We start from the raw sequence: 25,300 nt of genomic DNA on the forward strand, positions 1-25,300 counted from the left end.
AACATGTCTCATAAAACTTGTATATATAATCCATATTAGATCGAATAGAGATGAGTACATAAACTTACAAGTGCAAGTCTATAAGAAATCGATCTATATCTCTTATAATTAGAAATTTGTGATCCATATGCTGAAATAATTGAAGTACTATCAAAATTACAAATATTCATGTGTGAAATATCATTTCATTGTTATTCCGATTGTAACTTGCAAAGAGCCATAAGTCAGTAAGAGCAACACTAAAGAGAGTAAAATTAAAAAGATATCTATATTCTAATCTACATTAACATGATATCAGAGCCTTGCAAAGGAAGATCTGATTAGATTTGAGATTATAGATTATCTAGAATATAAACTTGCTCTTAAAACAGAAATTGCATTCCATTCTTCATAATGACAAGTAAAATTGGATTTGAAGAATGTCTTGAAGGAGCATCTAACTTTGTATCATGGAAATTCAACATTATGCTAATATTGGAAGAAAATAAACTAGATTCATTTGTAAAATCTAAGATATCTGAACCAGAGAATGATCTTGAGAAAACTCAGTGGATCAAAAACAATGAAGAGGCTATGAAAATGATTATGGATGCAGTTAGGGACCATATAGATCCAGTTATATCAAAATGTGATACTACATATCACATGAAGATACATATGAAACAAACAATACCAGTAGAGCTTTTACATAGAAATGACAACTCCATCATGTGAAGATGAATAGGGGAGAAACTGTCACAGCATATTTTATGAGGAGTTAACATTGATAGCTCTAGCTGGATTTCCATCATCATGGGAGTCATTCATTCAGGGAATAAGTGCACGTTCAAAATTCTATAAGTTTGATCGGTTAAAAATGTATTGCTTGCAAGAAGATTCTAGATTGATCACCAGAGGGATCAACCAAAATATCACCAATGAAGATATTCATGTATTGAACAATGACAGTCATAAGAAAGGAAAGAAGATGACCATCACAAGAAAGAAAACCACGTATGGAAAAGGCTCTTCTAAGAAGAGGAAGGACATATTTCAAATACAATGTTTCAGATGTGATAAGCATGGACATTATGCCATAAAGTGTCTTGATAGGATAAAACAACAAACTTCCTTTGCTGAAGTTGGAAAAACTAACATAAAAAATGATTCAAAGAAATGTGTCTTCTATTCAACCTTATTAAGTTTCAAGCAAACTCAACACCTTGGTGATTGATAGTGGATCCTCACGCCATATTACAAGATTCAGAGAACACCTGGACACTTTGGTAGAAAATTCTGATGAGGAAGTAACTATTGGGTATGATTCTAACTACCTAGTCAAAGGGATTGGAACTTGCACCATAAATTTGAAATCAAACATATCTCTTCAACTCATCAGAGTTTTATTTGTGCCAAGAATAAAAAGAAATCTAGTCTCCATTTTTGCACTTGAAGTCAAAGGGTATAGAATAACCTTTATAAATGACAAAGTATTGGCATGGCCAAAGAACTTCAGTTTCAAAAAAGCACATACTATAGGAATAAGACATGGATATCTTTACAAACTATGCACTAATTCAAATCAAGCCCCAATTCATGAGACTTCTAACTCTAATGAGATTTGGCACATAAGATAAGGGCATCTTCACTTTTGCGTCCTATCTTCATTAGAGAAAATGGTGACTTGGTTGCCCAAACTAAATCAACCTCATGAAGGAGCATGCAAAGGTTGTGCCCTAGGAAAGAATACAAAGGGAACTTTCCAAAATAGTGTTAGCAAGCCTAATGTACTAGAACTAGTTCATTTTGATTTATGTGGACCCATGTTTGTAACCTCCATTGGAAGATTCTTGCAAATACAATTTTTGTAGATGATTTCTCAAGAAAAAACTTGGATATACTTTCTTAAATGTAAAGAGCCTGAAGAAATCTTTATAAGGTTCAAGGAATTCAAAACTCTTGTAGAAAATATGTCTAGGAAGAAAATCAGAACAGTAAGATTAGATAATGGGAGGGAATACACTTCAGACATCTTTAAAGAGTTCTGTGTAAATGTTGGGATTAAGAGGGAGTTAATTATGTCTTATAATCTCCAACAAAATGGAGTAGCTAAAAGAAAGAATAGGACCATCGTAGAAGTTGTTAGAGCTATGTTGTATGATCAAAACATAGAAACTTCATTTTGGGTTGAAGCCTCTAGGACAACTATCTACATCTAAAATAAATGTCCTTATTCACTCCTAGATAATAAAACCCTTGAAGAAGCATTCATTGACATCAAACTTGATATAAGTCATCTAAGAATCTTTGGGTGTCCTATCTACATTCGTGTACCTAAAGAAAAGAGTTCTAAGTTACAACCAGTGTAATGGGACTTGCTGAGTCTGACCAGGACTCTGCGAGTCCGAGGTAGAGTCTTGATTTTCGAGGCAATCTGCCTCTGGACTCGGACTCGGCCGAGTCCTAGTAGAGTCCACTTGGACTCGCCAGACTCGCCAAGTCCCGATGCTAGGACTCTCACCGGCGGCCAAGAAGGAAAAAGGAAAAAAAAAAAAAAAATGCTTTGTTTTATGTTGACTTTTTTGGTTCTTATAATATGTTATTGACCTAAAAAGGTCATTCCACCATTTGCTTGTGCTCACAAAAGAGAGGAAAGAGTTAGAGAAGAATATTGGGGTTTTGAGAGAGAAATCAGCAAACCGGTTGGCTCTCTTGTATTGATTGCTAATGGTTTGTGCATCTTTGTAGCTTGTATTAAAGCATTGAGAGGAGCTTAACAGAGCAGTTGGAGGAGGTTTCTACAAACTTGCATTTCCATTGTTTGACTTTCTGCAAATTTGAAGAGGTAAGCTACAAGTTGCATTTCTTTGTGTTGTTTTGAATATGTTTTAAACTTTTACATTCGTATTTTTTAGTATTTTTACTTTTCATTTTGTTTAAGTTTGTTTGGTCTCTACTACTAGTCTACTACTATCTACTATTTTTTACTTCTTATTTTGTTTACATTCATATTGCAGCAGGCTAGCAACAAACACATTGAAATTTGACATAATGTCTCAGGAGGAGGGAAGTGAAACTAGGCCTCCGTTTAACCCTAATGTAAACCCAATTGCAATAGCAAGGGATAGGGCTTGGAAACATGCCATCTCGGGGCACAAAAAGGGAGTTTTTACATGTTGGCATTGCAGTGTAGTATATAATGGGGGAGGAATAAATAGATTGAAGTATCACCTAGCAAATATACCTAGACGTGATGCTAAAAAATGCAAAGATGTACCCCAAGATGTTATGCGAGATATGCAAATTCTTCTAGAGAAAAAAATGGAGAAAAAAGAATTGAAAAAGAAGCAACATGAAGAAATGGCACAACTAGCCGGAGCCCAATAGAGATCTTCTAGTTTTCGCTCTCCATTATCCCCTACTCCACCTACGGATGCCATTGCTTCTACGAGTGTGACCATTGGGCCTCGCATTCGTAAGCAAAGATCGACACTTGATTCCATGTTTGCTCCATGCACGACTCCAGGTGCACAACCATCGTTTGAGGGCATGGGTTGGAACAAAGATAAACATGATTATGCAAAATGGGCACTTCGAGATTTCTTCATCTACAACAACATTTCATTCAATGCAGCAAGGTACTTATTTATTTAAATTTAAATTTATGTCTTCTCTTGCTTTCAAAGTTTCAACTTTCAAGAGACAATAATATGCTTATATTGTTTATTTTAAATTGTATTTTGTTTTCAAATTTATTTATAATATACTAATTTGTTTAGCTTTAAATTTTATTCTATTTGTTTTAGGTCCACTTATTGGCAAATTGGGATCGAAGCTATTGCTGTTTGTGGTCCGGGGTTCAAAGCCCCTAGTATTGAAAAGCTAAGAGGCCCTATTTTGAACCAAAGGGTGGTTGATGTAGAAGCTGAAATCAAGGAGCAAGGTGAGGTGTGGAAGAGGAAGGGTTGCACCATCATGATTGATGGTTGGACTGATAGAAAGAGTAGAACACTCCTCAACTTTCTTATCTCTTCATCAGGTAAACCATAATTATACTTAGAGTCTTAGACATTAAAAATTTAGAAGTAGAACTTGTACTTAAGTGATTAAGTTTATAAATTATGAATTTATGAATTATGATTCATCATTAATCATTATACTAATTTGTTTCTTTTTCTTCAGGTGCCACGGTGTTTTTGAAATCAATTGATACCTCAGAAAAAACAAAGAATGTTGAATATCTTTGTGGGATAATGGATGAAGTGATAAAAGACGTGGGTGAGGAGAATGTGGTGCAGATAGTTACAGATAATGCAACAAATTATATTGCTACAAGAAAGCTTCTTATGGAGAGACACCCTCACTTATTTTGGACCCCTTGCGTTGCTCACTGCATTGATCTCATATTAGAGGATCTTGGTAAACTCCTTTGGATAAAAACAGTTATAGAGTGAGGAAGGAGTGTATGCAAATTCATATATAATCATACATGGGTCCTCAACCTCATGAGGAAACACAATGAGCAAAAGGAGTTGTCTCGTCCAAGGATCACTAGATTTGCAACCAATTTTCTCACATTGAAATCTTTGTTTGATTCAAAGGGAGGTTTGAGATGCATGTTTGTTAGTGAGGAGTGGATTGCATCATCATATGTAAAGACCACTACAGGGATTGCTGCAAGTGATCATGTTTTTGATAGAGGCTTCTTTTTGGACACTGATTGCTGATATGGTGACGGTAATTTTCTTTTTTGTCTTCATTTCAACTTTATTTTGTTTATGAAATTATGTTATAAATTATTGCTCATTTTTTAAAGAAAAAACTTAAAGCTGATTATTTCTTTTCCAACTTTCATAATGATTGCAGTTTGTAAAGCCGCTTGTTGTTCTCCTACAAATTGCTGATGGAGAGAAGCCCTCAATGGGCTACATTTATGAGGGCATGGATAGGGTGAAGGAGGCCATTTGCTCTTTTTTTGCAAGGAATCAAGATAGGTATGGGCCTATATGGAATGTCATTGATAGACGTTGGCACAATCTACTTCACAGGCCTATACATGTAGCAACTAACTTCCTTAATCCAGCATACCAATTCAGCCCACATTTCAAGGCTGATGATGAGGGGTGGAGTGGCCTCTATGATGTTGTAGAGAGAATGTCACCTGATTTAGCAATTGGAACAGTTATAGTCCGTAAGATTGAGTTGTTTAAGAAAGCTCAAGGGGACTTATTTGCATGGGAGTTGTGCAAGAAAAATAGGACAGAATTGATGCCTGGTAAATACTAAAAATCTTTGATTCTACATCCTAATTCCTAATAGTAATTCTATTACCATTTTAATTTGATAAATTCAAAGTTATTGATATGATTCAAAATTTTCTTGTTTCAGATGCATGGTGGAAGATGTTTGACACAAAGGTGCCAAATTTACAGAGGATTGCGATTCACATCTTGAGCCAGCCATCTAGTGCATCAGGATGCGAACGTAATTGGAGTCTATTTGAGCACATATACTCGAAGAAGCTCAATAGTTTGGTAGTGAAAAAATTAAATGATCTTGTCTTTGTTCACTACAACCTTCGCCTTCACCATAGACAGATCCTTAGCACCAATACATCACCGATTGTATTAGAGAATGTTGATCCTTATGTAGAGTGGAACACAGAGATGGCTGATCCTGTCTTCAGTGATGAAGATGTGGAGTGGGTAGATCAGGTGGATCGGGAGGTTGAGGCAGTAGCGATGGTAGTTGAGGAGGTTAGAGTGCGAGGAGACAGGGTGCAAGACCCTGAGGCTAGGAGTGATAGATCCCAGTTTGATGACGAGGATTATGTGCGTGAGGATGAGGATGATGATGAGGATGAGGTTCAGGCTCAGCCTCAGACACAGGGAGAGAGGATGGCTCTAGAGTCTTCCATGACTTATCTTAGGCGCACTCGTAGGAGGACATAGACTACTATGAGCCTTAGTCTTCTAGTTGTTATTTTGATATATGTTTTGAACTTTTGAATTTGATACCATGGATTTTATAATCCATGAATATTGTAGACATTTGAGTTTTTGACACTGGAATGACACTATGTTTATTACTTTATAGTTTATAACTTTATATTGTGTTATTCAGTTTTTTTCCTTAAAAAATTCGCTTTTATACTTATGTGATCTATGCAAAATTGTGTATGTGTATTAAGTAGCTTCTATTTATCTCAATTATTGTGTATTTTATGTTAATTGACTAAAAGATGCATGAAACAATCTTAAAATCCTTTAAAATCTTTGAATTTCATGGGTTTTTCAATTTTTTGAGTCCTTGCCGAGTCTAGTTGCCGAGTTCGAGTCCAAGTCAGATTTTGACTTTTCGAGTCCGAGGCGAGTCCGAGTCCCGTAACATTGGTTAGAACCCTATGGTAAGAGTATTTGTGGGTTACAGTGAAACATCTAAAGCCTACAGATATACATACTTGGACAAAAATTAATTGAATTTAACTAAGATGTCATTTTTGAGGAAGACATTGCTTTTAGGAGATCCAAGAGCTCTCATGAGATGGACGATCAAGTTCCTCCTAAAGATATGGAAGAGGATTATGTTCTTGAGGCTCAGAGGAAGCTTGTCAAAGAGATTGAAAATGAAAACTAGATTGCTCCATTATATGAACCCAACAATAATAAAAAGAGACCACTTCGGGCTAGGAAGATGATACAGGAAGTAGAAAAGTATGCAGCACCAAAGAGAACTTTCATCATGAAGAGCAAGAGACCCCACAGATTCTCTAGTTATATTGCCTTGATGAGTGAGATCATAAAATCAGAACCAACTTGTGTTGAAGAAGCTCTCAAACATCAAGTACGGAAAGATGCTATGTTAGAAGAGTGTCAGTGCACTGTAAAATATGATGTATAAGACATAGAACCAAGACCTAAAGGAAAAATCTGTTGTATCATCAAAATGACTCTTCAAGATTAAACATGCTACAGATGGTGGCATTGAGAAACAAAAAACTCGGTTTGTTGCCAGAGGTTTCTCTGAGAAAGAGGGTATTGATTATGAAGAGACTTTTACCCTTGTTGCTAGATACACTTCAATCAGAGCTGTAATTTCTATTACAGCATCTAAAGGATGGAAGATCCATCAAAAGGATGTGAAGACTACATTCTTGAATGAGACGATTAAAGATGAAGTCTATTTAGAGCAACTTGAAAGTTTTGTCATACATAATGCTGAATTACATGTTTATAGATTAAAGAAGGGGGTAATCTCAAAATTTGCAAATCCCACTCTTTGCAGACAGATAATTGGATCACTGATGTATTTGCTCAACACAAGACTGGATATATGTTATGTAACGAATGCACTTATCCAGTTTATGTGTGAAACAAAGGAGATACATCTTGTTGCTGCAAAACATATTTTGAGATATCTTTGAGGTACAATTGGATATGGTCTTAAATTCAAAAATAAAGACCTAGATCTACATGGATACACTGATCAAATTAGCTTGGAAGTGTGACTAATTGAAAAAGCACATCAGGATGTTATTTCAGTTTAGGATCAACAATGATCTCATGGATGAGTAGGAAACTATCCTCAGTTGCACAAATCTCTACAGAAGCTGAGTGTATTGCAGCCTCTATGGGAGCAAGAGAAACAATGTGGCTTAGGAAATTGCTTGTGGGACTATTTGGTGAGCCCTTGAATCCTACTATTATCCATTGCAATAGTCAAAGTTGCATCAAGCTTTCAATGAATCTAGTATTCCATGGTAGATCAAAACTCATTGAGATTCCTTATCACTATGTTAGAGACATGGTAGAAAGGAATGTGATTCAGTTGGAGTATATTAGTACAAGTGATTGTAGTACGTAATAAAGTAATATTGTATTCAGCATTAGTTAAGCTTTGTTGGGTCGGGTAGTTAGGAAGTGAGGGGATGCATCCATTGGGTTTCCCAACCAATCGACCATTCTATAAGAACTTTGGATTATGAATGATGTACTCATGTTTTTGGTAATCAAGAAAGTAATAACATTTTCTCGCCATTTTGGTATTCTGGTACTAGTAATGAATTTCATGTTGGTACAGTTGAATCCATGCTTTATTGTTTTGTATATTTTGCATTGATAACCATTCTACAGTGATTAGACAACAAACATTCTCACCAAACTTCTATCTAGGGAATAAACTTGGTATAGTTGAAAATGTAAGTCAAACTTGAGATTGAGGATCAATTGTGCTTTATTTGTACTAATATATAAAGATGTTTAATGTGTAAACTCTTTTGTTGTCATGTGTGTGACTCCATGAGCTTATGGGCCCGTGTGGATATTATTTAAAGGTGACGACTCTTGAAATAATGAACACTTGAATTTGACATTGTAGGGTGACGACTTTATGATGATCTATTTCACTATCATGATGGATATCATGTGACTTGATATTCATGGACATGTCATGATAATTAATATCTCTGACGTTTAGATAGATATCATTTGATAGATCATAATGATCTTTAAGAGAAAATCATGGTGGATAATTTATCCATGGATATACCATGATGAAACATCCATATGGTAGACATCATGAGACTTCATGTCAATGGTTAGTGTACATACCATAATATGGATATTTTGAGTTATAAAGAATATCATGTGACTTGATACTTTTTATATATCTCATGGTATCATAGTGAGGTGATATCTCTCTTTCACAATAAATGGATTTATTGTGTTGAATACTTGGATAGATTTTATCTTCCCTAGCTAAAAGAGAGTGTTAAAATGATAGCTTCGGTTAGATAACCATGAATGATAATTATCAATACGACAATCTACGATTCTATGAATGTATGTATATCAATATAGTTTACGTATATTGATATACATGCATACATAATTTAATACTAAACAATAAATCATTATATTGATTATTTGTAAAGTGAATTATCATTCATGAGAGTCTGATTATCATTATTATTTGCAAGTATATATATCTGTATTGATAAATCTGCATAGAATCGATATTTATATCGTCCATTATCATTGAGCAGCAGATATAATCATTATTGAGTATCACCTTAATATGATCAATACACAAAATTGCAACAGTTAGGAATTGGTTCACACTGATGTGTGATGACTGTACAAATTATTCTGATTTTGAATCGGTCTCTGCTTAGTTACATTGATTGTACTAATGATCTCCATTGGTTTGTTAAGACACCGATTATGAGACGACACTATGGATTAAACATGTCCGTGGGGTGACATGTCTCGACATATGTGGAGATATGTCTATCCATCAACGTGTCTCTTAAAACTTGTATATATAATCTATATGAGATCGAATAGAGACAAGTACAGAAATTTACAAGTGCAAGTCTATTAGAATTCAAGGAGAGCAGGTATCTCAAGTAATGAAAATATGGAATATTCTTACCCTTAGTAGATGTAGAACAAGGAGAGCAGGTATCTCAAGTAATGAAATGTGGAATGTTTTTACCTTTAAAGAACTGCCTGGCCTTGGACAAGGCTTGGAATTTTGTTTTGCAAAACATGCTCGAGAGAACAGTGAGCAGTGCAATGTAAAGTGTTTGAATGACAATGGAAGAAGGGTGCTACAAATGCAGTGGAAGGATGATCCCATTTGCAAAATGGTCAGTGCTCCCCTTGGGGTTCGTGACAAAGGACTAATTGTCTTATGTGGATTCTATAAGTCTAGTAGTTGTATCGGGTATTGAGAGGTCAATCTTTTGGTGCAATGGCAACCATACTTGTAACAAGTGGTATCAGAACTTGGTCACAAACTCAAATCCCCTTGAGTAATGCTGAGGGGGGGAGATTGTTGGCAAAATTCTCAGTGCTCCCCTTGAGTTTTGTGACATGGGACTAATCACCTCCTGTAGATTTTGAAGCCTAGTGGCTGTATCTGGCATTGGCAGATCGATGTTTTGGTGTAATGACAACCACACTTGTAACAGATCCTGAGTCTATGGGGTAGAAGTGTTAAAAAATCAGAAATACTAGATACTTCATATTTGGAAGATTCTGAAAAGAAAACCATTTCCAAGGAGCATGCCATATTTAAAGAAAATTTATGGTTAATGGAGTTCTATTCTCTGTTTTATGGCATTGCAAATCATTGTGAACAGCAACAGATGGGTCAGACATTGCACCTTGGTTTAAGGCAAATGATAAAGAAATAGAAAAACAACTGTATTTACATGCAGCTTTCTTTTGGAGGAACAACAGTTGAATCTTGCTACTCATAGTTTCTTGTGGGAGAAGCACACTGAAGTAGAAAGTACATTTTGGGGAAAGGACAGACAACAAGATTATCATTATGCAGGGTGTTTCCAAATGCTTGTCATTGTTAATGTAAAGTTTGTTTTGGCAATAACTTAATAAGGGATCACATTAGTCACATTGCTCAGGGAAAAGGTCATAATCCTTGCATGAGAATGTTGGACTGTGGTGATAACATGTAGGAATTAGTTTATACTTGGTTAATGGAGTTCTATTCTCTTTTTTATGGCATTGCAAATCAATTGCTAACAGCAACAGATGAATCAGACGTTGGACCTTAGTTTAAGGCAAATGATAAAGAATCAGCAAAACAACTGTACTTACATGTGCACTTTTCTTAGGAGGAACAACAGTTGAATCTTGCTACTCATAGTTTTTTGTGGGAGAAGCAGAGTGAAGTAGAAAGTACATTTCGGTGAAAGGATATACAACAAGAACATCATTATGCAGGGTGTTTCCAAATGCTTGTCATTGTTAATGCAAAGTTTGGTTCGGCATTAAGGGATCACATTAGTCATATTGCTTAGGAAAGAGGTCATAATTCTTACATGAGAATGTAGGACAGTGTTGATAACATGCAGGAATTAGAATATACTCCAGATAGTTTCATAGATTGAGGTGTCAAACACTTTCCTTTGGTCATTACATTTATGAAGTTTGTGATAATGTTGGATGGGGGTTTACAGTTCTGATCTTTCCAAAATAGATTTCCTGAAGGAGATACCAGTTCCAAAAGTAGGTTGCTTCAAATAAAGGAATTGGTGAGGAAGTGGATTCAATAAAAGTGCTGATTAGAGGAATTGGAGAGGATCACTTCATCTATCTCCTCTTGGAGGTTGGCTTATTGATGAACTTATATCATCCTTAGTCACTTTCATGACTGATTATGCACTTAGAATGATCATTGTTCACATTCTTGGGAATTCGTACAGATTTTGGATGGACAATGAGCATTAGTAGCATGATAAGAGACATCTATCCCTAACTTCTCTTAGGTGGGAGAGTGAGGATTTGGAATCCATTAATCAGCTCGATGGTGGAAATGAATCTAAATAACAGAGTTGCAGGATTCAGCATTGGTGGTTGCATCAGAATGCAGCAGTGGAGTGATACAGTGCGAAATAATAGTTGCAATGTTATCATGGTTGGTTTGTTTGATGTTAAGGGCCACAACAAAGAACTACACGTTTATCTAGAAGGTTCCATGATTACGTACTCTGATTATTTGGAGGTGAGTCGAGAAACACACACTTCTTGATTCCAAGATTGATAAGATTAGAGATGGAGCTTGGAACATAGATGCTTATCTCAGATTTGTTCAGCAAGGTGGCAGAGCAGTGGTTCTGGGAGACGTCTAAACAACAAACTAAAATGTAAGTGTTACCAAGGGGAAAGTTTTTTTAATTTTTTCCATAATTGCCTTTATAAAACTTACGTTTTAGTTTTCTGTTTAGCCAATACCATGTTTCTGAGGTTGATATGGGATCCTGGCATTGAATGTTGGTATGTAGGTGCAGATTGCTTGGGACAAGCAATCTCTAGGACAGGAGGATTTTAATGATCCCAATTCTTGGCTGAGTTGGCCAGCCTTAAAAAGTTGAATAAATAAATGAATTAGTTAAATACTAAATAAATGTCCAAGGACTGACTTGGGGGCATAGGAATCTTGGATGGCATGAGATGAGAGTTTAAATAGGTATTTTAAATTTTATTGGATGGCAATTATATAATAATATAATTAGCAACCTGGGCAGACTAGGAGGTGGCTAAATTAATTATTCTGGCAGAGCTGACTCAAGGGCATGCATGTATAAATATAGGTCAAAGGTTTGGATTGAACAAATGCACTTAAGGATCTCAGATGCAAATCTGAGACTCTTTTCACAGGTAGGATGAAATCCCTACCAAACTATCTGCTAAGTTTGTAATATCATTAGTATCGCGAAACCACCAGTGCATTCCACATAGCATTTCCAGGTTCAGAGCTTAATAAGGTGAACTCCCTCTGATTACAGGCTCATCGTCTTGGCTCTTTAATACACACGCACGTGTGTGCACAAACTTGAATCCGTCCCCAAACCCAAATTGGCAACTTAGCCGTTTATCTACAGCAACACCAAGAGAGCATTCACAGTGCTAGGGAAGAGACAGTAGATCAGCAGAGGTTGTCAAACAATCTAAGTCAGTGCCCTTTAAAGTGCCAATTTTTGTATTTGGTAATCTGAAGGGGAGACCGCAGTTCAAAGAGAATTGGAAGAGCCGAGTTCATAGCTAGAACATTGCAGGGACCAGTCTATAGATGCTGTGGTACAGAGCGATTCAACAATATGGATTTATACATGTTAAAGTTGGAGTTGCATAGTTGAAATAAGTCTGAGTGGTTGTATTGAATGATTGCATGATCACTCAGAAAATCTGTCCATAGCTATAATCAATTGAAGAGGCCTAATTGCTGCATATCAATTCCCTCCAAGTATATGAATTGATGGGCAGAAGCATTATGTTCGAATCCGATTAATATTACAGAATATGTAATATTTATCGTGATTGACTACTTTCCTCAGTATTTCCATTCAATGTCTTAAGAAGGATAACTCACATCCACCTAGGCCTTGAATACTGGGCATTTCTGCCCTCAAGAGGAGAAATAAAATACAAATTAAAGAGGATGGCCGACTTGATGGGAGAATAATACACGTTCAAAATGAAAATCAAGGCTTAAGAGGGTTGGCTGTCATCAAGACAAGTTACAAGTTCCTAGTGGAGCACTATATAGATCATCACAAACAATAAAATGCATTCGAATTCAAAAGCAAGAAAAGGTAGAAAAATACAAATTAGGGGCATAGACGGAGGTGAATCAAGGTAGAGAAATTGCAAAATCAGAACAACATTTCAAGCAAAGTTCAAGAGTTATAAAATCCTTATCAACTTAAGGATTCTGATCAAACTTGTTCTTAGTGACATCATTTCCACCCAAGTAAATTGCATTTCCAGCTAATCTTGACATCCGTGCCCTCATTTCCAGCTAATCTTGACATCTCTGTCCTCATTTCCAACTGAAATCCTAATTTGTGCCCATCTGGTATTCAAATTTCCACCTAAACATGCAAAACCTGACCTCATTTTCCAGCTAAAATGGTAAATCTCGCTCAAATTATCTGGCTAAACCTTTGATCTCCGCCCAGGCAATTCTGCTGAGGGTTGGATTTTCGCCTTAGGTAATGAGAGAAAATGCAAAACATAGAAGGGGAGGAGGAGGGACAACATGAAAGTGAACTGTGAATTATTCTTAGAAGGTCAGCTGCATTAATTGAATTTGCAATTTATAAGGGAAATGCCAGACATAATGAGGATCAAAACGTAATCTTTTAAATCCTATGTAATGCAATTCCAATCAAATCAGAGAAGAGAGGAAGGTGAATTTAAACAAGAAATTCAGGTTACATCAGAGAAGACAAGAAAGATCATTTGATGAGAGGATGATGATGTCGATATTGCGAGGAAAAGGCAAGGTCATTTTGAAAAGAAAAGGCCAAAGATGACGATTTACATAAAGATGTGAACATATTTATGCATTCACAGATCCAAAACTTCAGAATTCCAAGTTATGGAAGATGTCATTTACAGATATGAGAGGATTCATAAAATCATTTTGTGTGAATCATTGACGTTGCAGTCTTTTGAAGCATGATAAATGAATTAAGGATAATAGAAAGTGAGCTTTGATGTTTTATCATAAATATTGTGTATTTCATTTAAGAGTTTCAAAGTTAACATAAGGGTTTTCATTTACAATCATAACCCACGATGTTTTGTCTCTCTTTTGCAGAAATGATTACATGGAAGATGATGGTGGACAAGGAAGAAGATACTCCAACAACATGAAGAAGTCAAGTCATACTAGGAAATGAGTGGAGAAGAGTCAACATTGCAAATGGAGGATTCTACAATGACAAGAAGAACAAAGGGCGTGAAGGCCAAGAATATCATAAATGATCCAAGGATATTGAAAAGGGAGATGATAGTGAAAGGTGAAATGAAGTGTAAGGGAAAATAATGGAAATAAAGGCATTCAAGAATTGGATATCTCTACAAATTGGGATGCAACATTAACCTTGGATTTCCCTTGGAAATCCAAGATGAACATGAGGATTTCTCGATTGCTACAAGAAGGTCAAGACATGAAAATATCCAAGGAGAACACAATCAAGAAGTTGATGAAGAATTCGAAGAGCAATGAAGTCGTCTATAAGATGAAGAAGAACATTGATGAAGATGAAACAATTTGGGAATATGAACTATCATATTGAATCGAAGGTTGAATAATGTTGAGTGTAAAAAGATATTGCTAGAGACAAGGAGACTTCTTTATGAAGATGAAGAAGTGGAGTTGAAACAAAGATGATCAAAGGAAAACTTTGAAAACAATGCAAAGCTCAAGTGGCATAGAATCATCTTCAACTAATCAAGTCATCCCAAGTTGACATGTCCATATTTGTCTAATACAACTCATTCACAAGGGGATACGTGGAAGGCATTTCAATGTAATACTACAATCAATTTTATCATTGGTTCATCCTTGATAGGATATGTACTTAAGATTTGTAATCTCCTCATTTGATGATACTAAATGTATACAAGTGGTAGTTATAACTATGCCAATTAGGATTTCATTGAATTATCTTGGCCATTGATTTAGAATTAATTTGGGCCCTTCATTTGTAATTTTGAGTTGTATAAAAGGCTTGATTTTCTCATCTGTAAGGGGAATAGTGATAGAAGTAGTAGTAGAAGATAAAAGTTGTTGCCAAGACTATGTCGAAATTAGCATACAATATTCATTGAAGATATGGTGGATCTTTGTGTACTATTTCAATATTTTGCATGGTTTCTACTTCTCAAGTTTTAGTTGGAGTTCATTGGTTTTAATGGAGAATGTGGAGATACTTGATGAACTCCTTGGTTCATATCATTTTTAGTTTGTTGATTGCAAATTGCAGTGTATAGTTAGTTTGAACCTCATTAAGTACTAGTTTGATTTCATTTGGATTGCGCTAGTGTGGGGCATTTGGATGAATGCTTACAATGTAAAAATCTTTCATTACCTTTGGAGATCACATCAATTTTCTGCTGTTGTTTCCACATGGTAAAGCAAATCTTGATTAAGGATTTCATTGATCAAAATTTTTTCAATTATCATCATTGTCCTTAGGGATTCCTCATGTTATTTTATCTTTATTTGACGTTTGGGAATTAGTTTAATATTCGCGTTCTAGCCACTTTGAGGGAAAAGAGCTGATTAAGTCTAGGAATGATAGCATAAGTCCCTTTGTAGGAGCCAACATATCACATCAATTCATTGAGCTATATCAAACACAAAGTTGCAAGTTCGTAGTGTGAACCTTGGAATTACCTTAATTGATTATTCAATTGTACATTGTTTAGCATTTGAGGTTTTCTTATTCAAGAAAAGATAGAATACTTGGTATTTTATTTTGTGTGGGCAAGTTTCACAAAACACACATCAACACTAACATGTTGGATGCAGTGAGATTGAGATCATGAATTTTGTACGCTTTAGTGTTGATGCTCTTTGGGACAAATACAAATTTGACTCTCATAATTTGTGGTGCTTCCATGGCCAATTATTCATAGATCTACAACCTCTTGAAATCAAAATCTTACTAGAAATTTTACAAAAAAAAAGTATATTTTAATTTTAATTTTATATTTCACTTTTATAATTTAATTTTAAATTTTTTGTAACTCCTAACTTTGTTTCAATAGGTTGCTAGTTCATCTGAATTTGAGAGGAATTGGAGCACATACTCCTTTATCCACTCAATTAAGTGCAATTGACTAAACTCAAAAAAGGCAGAGAACTAGGTGTATGTGCATTCAAACTTGTGACACTTTACACAAAGTGGCTACAAGGGAAATAAGGAAACATCAAGCCAAAGCATATTAACTTGGATGCTTTGACTTCCCATTTTGATGTCTAAGATGAGTCAACTAGCAAGCATGAGAGTGCTAGGAATATTGCCAGTGCCAGTGGCATTGATCATGGTTTTTCTAATTCATTAGTGCCTACTTTGTCTAATATGGATGATGATGATGATATTTTCAAAAACACATAAGATGATGTTTGGTCAAGGATAGATGACACTAGACATTATTATTGATATATAGTATTAATATATATCATATCATTGGAGTTTTGACCTTTTTTATTTGAGACGGCAGGAATCAAGTATAGCACCCCCTATAAACTGCTTTGTGCCAGATAAACCTTTTAATGTGACCGGTGACGCTAGCATGACACACCCCTGAGTAGCACATCTGTTGGGGGGGAACTAGTCCTCATGCTTTACCATAAGAACCTCTTGCAAATTGAGCTAGGCTCCTAGCCCCAGAGTTTTGACCAATTGACATTGTAATATTTTTAAAATTTTTATGGTGGTTTTGTATACTATATAATATATGATATACTGTGTGGTGTATTTTGAACTTACTTCTGCAAATATGTATATATTTCTGATTTTTATATGTTTTTGTATGGATGAACCCAAAACAAACCCAATGTTAGCCGACTGGATGGTTCCGGCAGTACTTTGCATTCTGTAGCCAACGGTGTTCCTGTAGCCGACGGTCCGGCGGTGTTTCTGTATTCTGTAGCCGACGGTCCGGCGGTGTTTCGGTATTCCGTAGCCGACGGTCCGGCGGTAAATAGTTTGTAACGGATAGAATAATTGTGGCCGACAGACTCCTTCGGGAAGGTTCGGGAGTAGTATTTATATCCCGTCTGGGATCATTGTAAATCATCATTCACTTACTATTGCGAATATTATGCTACTGTTCTGCTGTTACTTTCTATATGCGTTCATTTACTTTACCTGTACGGTAAACATTTGGCGCCGTTGCCTTATGAATCTGGAAGGTGGGAGGCATGAAGATTAATGCCAAATCAGCTTAACAAGGATCGGAATAAGGTGAAGGGAAAAGATGGAATCCGTACTGCGCAAGAGAATTTAATTTTGGCACAGCAAGCCGAACGCCGACGGAGATTCCAAAAGATTGCCGACGGAAACCGAAGTGCGGAGGAATTGTTGGAGGAGACTCGACAGCGGGTGGAATTGGTGGAAGAAGCACGGGAGGAGTTCTTGAATTTGTGTTCGCCGAGGGAAGAAAATTCAAACGGGAGAGCATCAACTCGCACGGCTCGCGGTGCCGACGGAGCACGAGCGTGGAGTGACCTCTTCGTCCAGGATAGACTTCCGCGGGAAACAATTTCGGAGGATCCTCCGTCTTCACCAAGAGTTGCAACTGTCGACACCTCCGGTGTGGGAGTGCAAACTGCCGGTGTGGGAGTGCCGACCACTGTAGGAGTGCAGACCTCCAGAGTTATGGTGGGACCCAAAGAAAAATTACCGAAATTTGAAGGCGATGGTACAGCCGACCCCCTCCGACATTGTAAGACATGTGAGACGATCTGGCGGGCAAATGGAATCACAGATGTCGACGAATGGGCCAGGCAATTTCCGGCAACCCTACGGGGTGTCGCGATTGATTGGTTTTCGGATATGGATCCGCAGAAGCTGGATACATGGGATAACATTAAAAAGGAGTTCTTGGCGGAATTTAAACTCTTACGGGATGATAATGAAATCGTAGCGGAAATTTTCAATACCAAGCAAGGGAAGCACGAAACTGTCCGCGTCTATGCCAGGAGATTAAAAGACTTAGTAAACAAAATGGAAAGCAAGCCAGCGGACGGATTGCAGAAAAGGTGGTTTGTGGACGGCCTACGCTCGAAACTACGGAGGAAAATGAAAATTGTGCCACCGTCATCATATGCCGATGCTTACAATAGAGCCCTCGACTTTGAAAGTGCACAGAAGACAAAGAAGAAGAAAACCAGCTCCTCTGACTCTGATGATGATGAATCCGCTCAGGATGATAGCAGCGATGACGAAGGTAGTAACAAAAAGGTTCGTGCCTTACAGAAGGATATGGTTCGAATGATGAAGGAATTTAAAAATATGCAAAAAGAGCCCAAAGGTAATGAATTGTGGTGCACGGAATGTAAGACCGACGGTCATACTAAAGGATTGTGTCCGAAAAACCAATTCTGTGACATCTGTCAGATCATGGGACACTCGACAAAGGACTGCCCCTTTAACATGAAGACAAGAGGATCTCCACAGGTTTTTCTCACACAGGAGGCTTCCCCGTCGGGTAGTAGCGGAAACGCGAATACTGTCGGTGCTACATCTGGAGGATACAGGAATAATAATAGAGGGCAAAATAATAACAATAATAATGGGAGCCGAAGTCGAACTCAGTATGATGCAAACGGACGGCCGATCGTTCAATGCCGAGCATGTGATTTGTGGGGTCATTTTGCGTGGGATTGTACAGCGGCAAATACACCGAAATTATTATGCAGATGGTGCGGACCCGACGATCACGAATATTCCAAGTGTCCAAAGGCTGGAGTAAACTTGATCACTGTTGGCACGGATGTAGAGGAGGTTTTGGCAATTACACGGAGGCAAGCGGAGGAAAAGAGAAAAGTGGGGGAAGCACAGGCGGACATTGCAAAGGCATCGTCGGCGGGGACATCTCAGTTGAAGGATATCACCGGCACCTTGGCAAGGAACTTTGCAGAACAAAACATTGTACGACAGATCTTACAAACGGAGATACCGGTCAAGATAAGTGACCTCCTTCTCACAATGCCCAGATACGGACGGCCATTCTGAATCATACACCGTTTCCAAAAGCAACGGAGGACATAGGAATGGACAGTAGGGAAGCGACGGCAACAGACCCAATGCTGTTGGCACTCACCTCCGGACGACATCCAGTGGTCGTCGAGATGGGGATTTTGGGAAATGTTTTGACAGAGACAATTGTTGACGGAGGGTCCGGCGTGAATGTCTTGCCGGAGGATACTTGGAAGACGTTGGGAAAGCCGACGCTGTGGCCACCTGCATTTCAGTTGCTCACGGCAGACCAACATAGAATCAAACCGTTGGGAATTCTGAAAGCGCAACCGGTAACAATTGGTACGCAACCATTTTTATTGGATTTTGTGGTCATTCCATTAAAAAGAAAAGGCTATGATGCTATTCTGGGACGGGATTGGTTGGTGCAAGCAAAAGTACAACATGATTGGAAACGCAATACCCTATCAATGGAGCGCGGAGGCAAAAGATTCATAATTGACCTGCATACGCAAATGGTCGGCGAGGAGGCAGCATTGTCAGATGTTGACAGTGAAGGCAAAAGTGATGACGAAGGACAGAGGAGAATGGAACCGGATGACGGAGGAGTATTGAGACTTGACGGAGGATCGAATGACGACGACTTGGATTCAGTGAATGGCCTTTACCATTGGCAGATAGAAGACTACGAACTCTTTCCGAGTAGCAATATGTTAACGGTCGACGAAGATGAGAAAAAGGAGAAAAACGAATGTCTGGAGGAATGCAGGGAAGCGGAAGAAGGAAAAGCTGCCATGGCTGAAGCTGAGGGGAAGAACATACAGTCTGAACACAGAAAAACGAAAGATCCCACTGTCCCGTACATGGTGAAGGGACCGCGCGGAAAGAAAAGGTTACACTGCAGCATAAAATTAGTGGAAGGGCACCGACAGCAAAGAAATAATCTAGTTGCGCGACGACTGCAGGCACCGTGGGCGACGGGGGTGACACAGAATAAACGTAAGCCGTACGACGATCAGAATGAAATCAAAGTGGAAAAGTTTAAGGGCAGATGGGGTGGACCATATCAGATTTGGAAGGTCAGCGACAATGAAGCAATCAAACTGGCGACCTTGGACGGACAGGAGATGGCTCAGTCAGTTAACGAATCCAAGCTAAAACCATATTGTGCAAGGAAGTTCTCGCCGTCATTGCATCCTCCTTCGTCGTCAGTACAACACTCTTTGGCGGCGGCGGCGTCCAAAGGTGCCCCAGGTACCCTTGTTATTTGAAAAAAAAATTTCAAAAAAAAAAAAAAAAAGTCAAAAAAAAATCAAAAAATTTGCCCCGCGGGCAGTCTGTCCGCGGGTAAGAAGAAGCCCCGCGGGCAGAGTCTGTCCGCGGGTGGAAAAAAATCCTCGCGGGCAAAGTCTGTCCGCGGGTAAGAAAAAGTCCCGTGGATAGAAAACAAACAAATCCTGCGCACTTGAACCTCCGAATCAATAGCCGCGGAGTTTAAACTTTTTTTTTTTCTTTTCCTTTCGTTGTTGATGATTTTTATGCAGTCCGCGGGTGATTGTCCTGTCTGCGAAAGCAGTCTGCGGGGTTGAAAAAAACTCTCCGCGAGTGATTGTCCTGTCCGCGGGGTTGTAAAACAAAAGCTCGCTGCGTGTTTTGTAACCTTCCTCCAATATATCTGCCATGGATGGAACAGAATTCGCTGCCAGCTAACTTCGCAGGGAAGACATTTGAATAGCGTAGGGGAAAGACTCCGACTGGCCTTCTAGTGTTTGATTATTTTCATTGCTGAAAGACTTATTGAGCTTCTCATTGCCGGAATGTTTCAGCCAAAGATTGTTGGAGTGAGGAGAGATTGTTGAGTTTGTGTAGAAGATGGGTCTGAGGGGTTTTTCTATAAAAATAATTACTTACAAAAAAAAAAAAAAAAAAAAAAACGTCGACAAAATCAAGTTGTTCAGAATGAGTGACAAATGATGCCAAAGGGAAGAGGACGCATCCATGGACCCCCAGTCGTGGCGGATATCAGTCGTGGGATTCTGACCAGTTGAGAAGAGTTGAAGTTGCTGCAGGCATGGGCTTTCTGTGTACCAGAGGCAGTGGGAGCAGGTGTTGGCTGTGAGGCTGTCTTGGTGGATGCGTAGAGAGCTCGGGAGGAGCTGATCATCCGGTTGGAGGCAGTGCAGCGACACTTGGCTTAGGGTACCGAGGAATTGAAAACAAAGAAAGCAGCACAGGTGGCTATCAAGGTCAGCTTGAGGAGACAGTATTGTGTTAGCAAAGGCTACAGATGTAACGGGATGAATGTGGAAGTGATGTGACAAAAGCAGATTTCTCTTGTTGTAGTCACTCTGTTAATGTATTTTGTTTGTTAATTTGTCTCAGATATTTTGTCAGTCGTCAGGAGACGACTTTTCTTTTCGGGGGGATGGTGTTAGCCGACTGGATGGTTCCGGCAGTATTTTGCATTCTGTAGCCAACGGTGTTCCTGTAGCCGACGGTCCGGCGGTGTTTCTGTAGCCGACGATCCGGCGGTGTTTTTGTATTCTGTAGCCGACGGTCCGGCGGTGTTTCAGTATTTTGTAGCCGACGGTCCGGCGGTAAATAGTTTGTAACGGATAGAATAATTGTGGCCGACAGACTCCTTCGAGAAGGTTCGGGAGTAGTATTTATATCCTATCTGGGATCATTGTAAATCATCATTCACTTACTATTGCGAATATTATTCTGCTATTATTGTCTGTATGTGTTGACTTCTTTACCTGTACGGTAAACACCCAAGCCCAACAAGAATTTTGACTGAACACTCAAGCTAAAACCTGAACCAGCGTCAGGACTCATAACTTAGCTTTAGCCCAAACTTTTGTCTCTATTCAAATTTTGTGTATTTTTGCTATTGTCAACTGTTTTCCTCAAGCACCTTGAAATAGCGTTTGGTCATTTCTAGAACTTTAGTTGTTTCAATATAGACGTAGTAACTGATTTTGAATGAGTATTCTGCCAAAGCTGTATTGATAACTTATCTTCATAAATTTGAGAGAAACATCCATTTGGTGATCCGCACAGATTGTGAAAAATGCCTAGCTGCCAGAGTGGCAGAAGATGTTTTTGGATGGTTCAAAAAGCGATGTCAGTAAAGCTTGGGGTTTCAAAGCTATTCAGCCCTCCAAAGTTTTACTTTTGATGGTCAGACTACAGTAAGAAATTTGAATGGTTGAGTGCAGACTTGATGGGCAAGTTGTTAAAATTCTTCAATAATTGACATTTGGACCATAGAAAGTCATGGAAGAATTTCAAAGTGATTCTTATGTGATGATTTATTTACTGTGTCTTGGGATTGTAAAGATTATTGTCTCAAGAGTTAATGCTATTAAAGTGTCAATTATGAACTGAAAATTCTATATATCTTTGTAAGTAAAAATTGGAAATATGAACTATATTGTGACTGCTAATGAATGTAAGACTATTTGCTATTACTAATATTCCTATATTGTATAGAAGAATTAATGATTTTCTTTTTTGAGGTAAATGTGGCAAGCCACCATACAAATTTTATTAATAACTAAAACTGGTTCAAGAGCTCAAGGAGGAAAGAAACAGTAAAAAACCTTCTATCTTTGCTCAGTTACAACTGAAATATGTCTCCATACAGTACCTACTACCACATGAACCTGTGTAGGAAAATACCTCATTGTGAAAATAATGAGACCTACCACCACCAAACAGACAAAACGGCAACCAAGACTACAAATGACCCCACCCATCCACCTCACCAAAAGACTCTTTACCAACCCAGCCTGAAGAGGATGTCATAACATTGAAGCTGTGAGCTCGTCAACCAATTTAGCTGAGAGGTGACAACCCTTAAACAACATAGATTATCGTTGTCAAATAAATTGGAGCCAAACTCCATAGTTGCCCCCAAATTGGCTAAAAAATCAGCAAATTGGTTGGCTTTTCTGAAACAATGACTGAGTTTGGACACCTGAAACCTCGACAAAAGCTTCCAAAACTATCCCAGTTAACAACTTTCTTTGGGGACAATGCTGAAGTAACAATCTGGGAGTCACCTTCAATATGTAGTTTCCAAATCCCCAAAGATAATGCTAGTTTTACACCATTCATGAGAGCTCTCACCTCAGCTAGATTATAGTCTCGTCCAGAAACTTGGATGACAAATGTTTTAAAATATGGCCATGATGATCCCTACGGACACAACCGCCACCTGATCTGCCTGGTTTCCCTTTAGATGCACAATCAAAATTAAACTTGCAAAAAGGGGAAGAAGGGGCTTCCCATTTAACTTGTTTCTGAATCTCATCCTTAGGTTTATTACCAACCATCATGCCCTTAAAAGGAGTATAAATCTGCGACCATCTATTGAGGATTAAGCAATCAGAGGAGGAGAATGTAGAAGACAGATTCTTAGTCCTTAGAGTAAACACATTGACATTTCTGAAATAGATTTTTCAATTTGCTCATAGACCCTACCCAATGAAGAAGCTTCCTTCTTGAATATTCTTCTATTTCTTTCCCACCAAATCCCCCAAACAATAGATGAAGGAGCAACTCTCTGTATCTCAGCAAAAAATGAACCCTTGTGAGGTAGAGGCCAGCCCACCAGCAATTGGGATAGCAAGTTAGGAAGATACCAACCAAGTCTGTCTAGGACCCTCATCCAACACTCATGAGCAAAATCACATGAGAGAAGAAGATGAGTAGCGTTCTCCCACTCCTTACCACACAAGACACAGAGGAAACCATCAGCAGTTCACAACCCAGGGAGACTATCTCAAGTGAGAATTCTATTCTGGAGTGTCAACCAAAGAAAGGCTCCAGCCTTTGGAAGAACAGCATCATGCCAACAAAACGTAAACTTCCTTTCATGAACAGCATTTTGCCCTTCAATCAGAGATTGGTATCCAACCTTAACTGTGTATTGACCACTCCTACTTCTACTCCAAATCAGCCTATCGCTGTCATCACTGCAACATAAAGATCTTTGGTTCAAAACATTAAGAAGCTGTGTCTTCTCAATCCGAGGAATGGGTAACCCTGAAAAGTCTTTCCAAACCACATTAGAAAAGCCATCAGTAGATTCAAATGAGTCTTTTACTTTAGAGCCCCACAAAGGTTCCAGAACAGTCCAGGCTGTATTAAGCTTATCAGATGAAGAAAGGGGAGAAAAACTATTCCACGAGTCTGACCAGAATAACATCTTATCACCCAAGGTAACTACCCAGGAAAGATGTGGCAACAACACCTCTCTACTCTTTATCAAAAGTTCCACATAGCTGAGCTTTAAGGAGAATTAATGATGATTATCTAGCTTGAAGTCCTATTCCATATATATATTTCTTAAACAGCCTAAGAACTATTTGTGAAGCACGTTCTTTAGTTATATGAAATAATGAAACACAGAGACTTGTTTCTTATGCTGTTTATACAACCTTATGATTAGAAAAAATGCTTTATTGACCAATTGTAGTTTCAGGTGTTGAAGAAAAGGTTCTAAATTTACTTTACTGCTGTAGATTTTAGTTTTATTCTTTATTTATTTTTATTGTATAAAGTATAAAACGGATTTGCACTGCGTCCTTACTTTTTCCATTTTAAATTTATTCAAACTTGGTGTTGTGCAGAATCTAGCACTCTTTGGCGCCCTTCTTTTCTTCCTTGGTACAAATTCAACAAAAAAGAAACACAGGATGAATACTACCAAAGTAAAAGGCAATTAAATTTAGAGCATAGAACAATATATTCATGGAGATTAATATCTCATTCAAAATCTCAGGCTGAATTAACAGCGGAACACACACACAATGGAAGCTAAATTGGGTGTATATCTCAGGCAGGCTCAGATTTTGTGCTCTACTTGTTTCATGATTTCCATCAGTGTACTGGATGCATTTCTTAGCGTACTTACGGAAGTTCAATTTTTGATTAATTAAAAGAAAGTTCAATATTTTGATCTGGGCACTCTTGTTGTATTCAAGGTTTTCGAATTTTCAGAAATATTGCTGGAAGAATTTGCATGTTCACATTTTGTTGACTGTTGAATTAAGTTTTGGGTACAGTTTGTGGGTTCTGGAATTCGTTTACAGTTTTTCCTTCTTTTTTCTATTTAAGTATGAATAGTTATATTTTTCATTTTGTTGTTCCATTAGTTTTATAAGATGGTTCAATATTTTCTTTGACACTCTCATTTTAGAAAGAAATGGACGCATGCCCATGATTAAATAATTAATGTCAATGGCCCCATGATGCTTGTGCATTTGCCTGGTTTGACTTTCATTT

General features: G+C 37.9%; 1 protein-coding gene across 1 annotated transcript in view; it reads left to right on the top strand.

Moving 5' to 3' along the window:
* The window catches only part of LOC149563444 (uncharacterized), a 115,450-nt gene extending 90,359 nt beyond the window's left edge, over positions 1 to 25,091 (top strand). The window contains exon 5 of the mRNA XM_089826703.1: positions 24,646 to 25,091. Within this exon, the coding sequence (XP_089682829.1) occupies positions 24,646 to 24,741 (96 nt within the window). The 3' untranslated portion in view covers positions 24,742 to 25,091. The remainder of the gene's footprint in view (positions 1 to 24,645) is intronic.
* The last annotated feature ends 209 nt before the right edge of the window (positions 25,092 to 25,300 follow it).

The sequence above is a fragment of the Cupressus sempervirens genome, chromosome 4 (assembly GCF_028749045.1).
Source record: "Cupressus sempervirens isolate cs-2001-9-10 chromosome 4, ASM2874904v1, whole genome shotgun sequence".
NCBI lineage: Eukaryota > Viridiplantae > Streptophyta > Pinopsida > Cupressales > Cupressaceae > Cupressus > Cupressus sempervirens.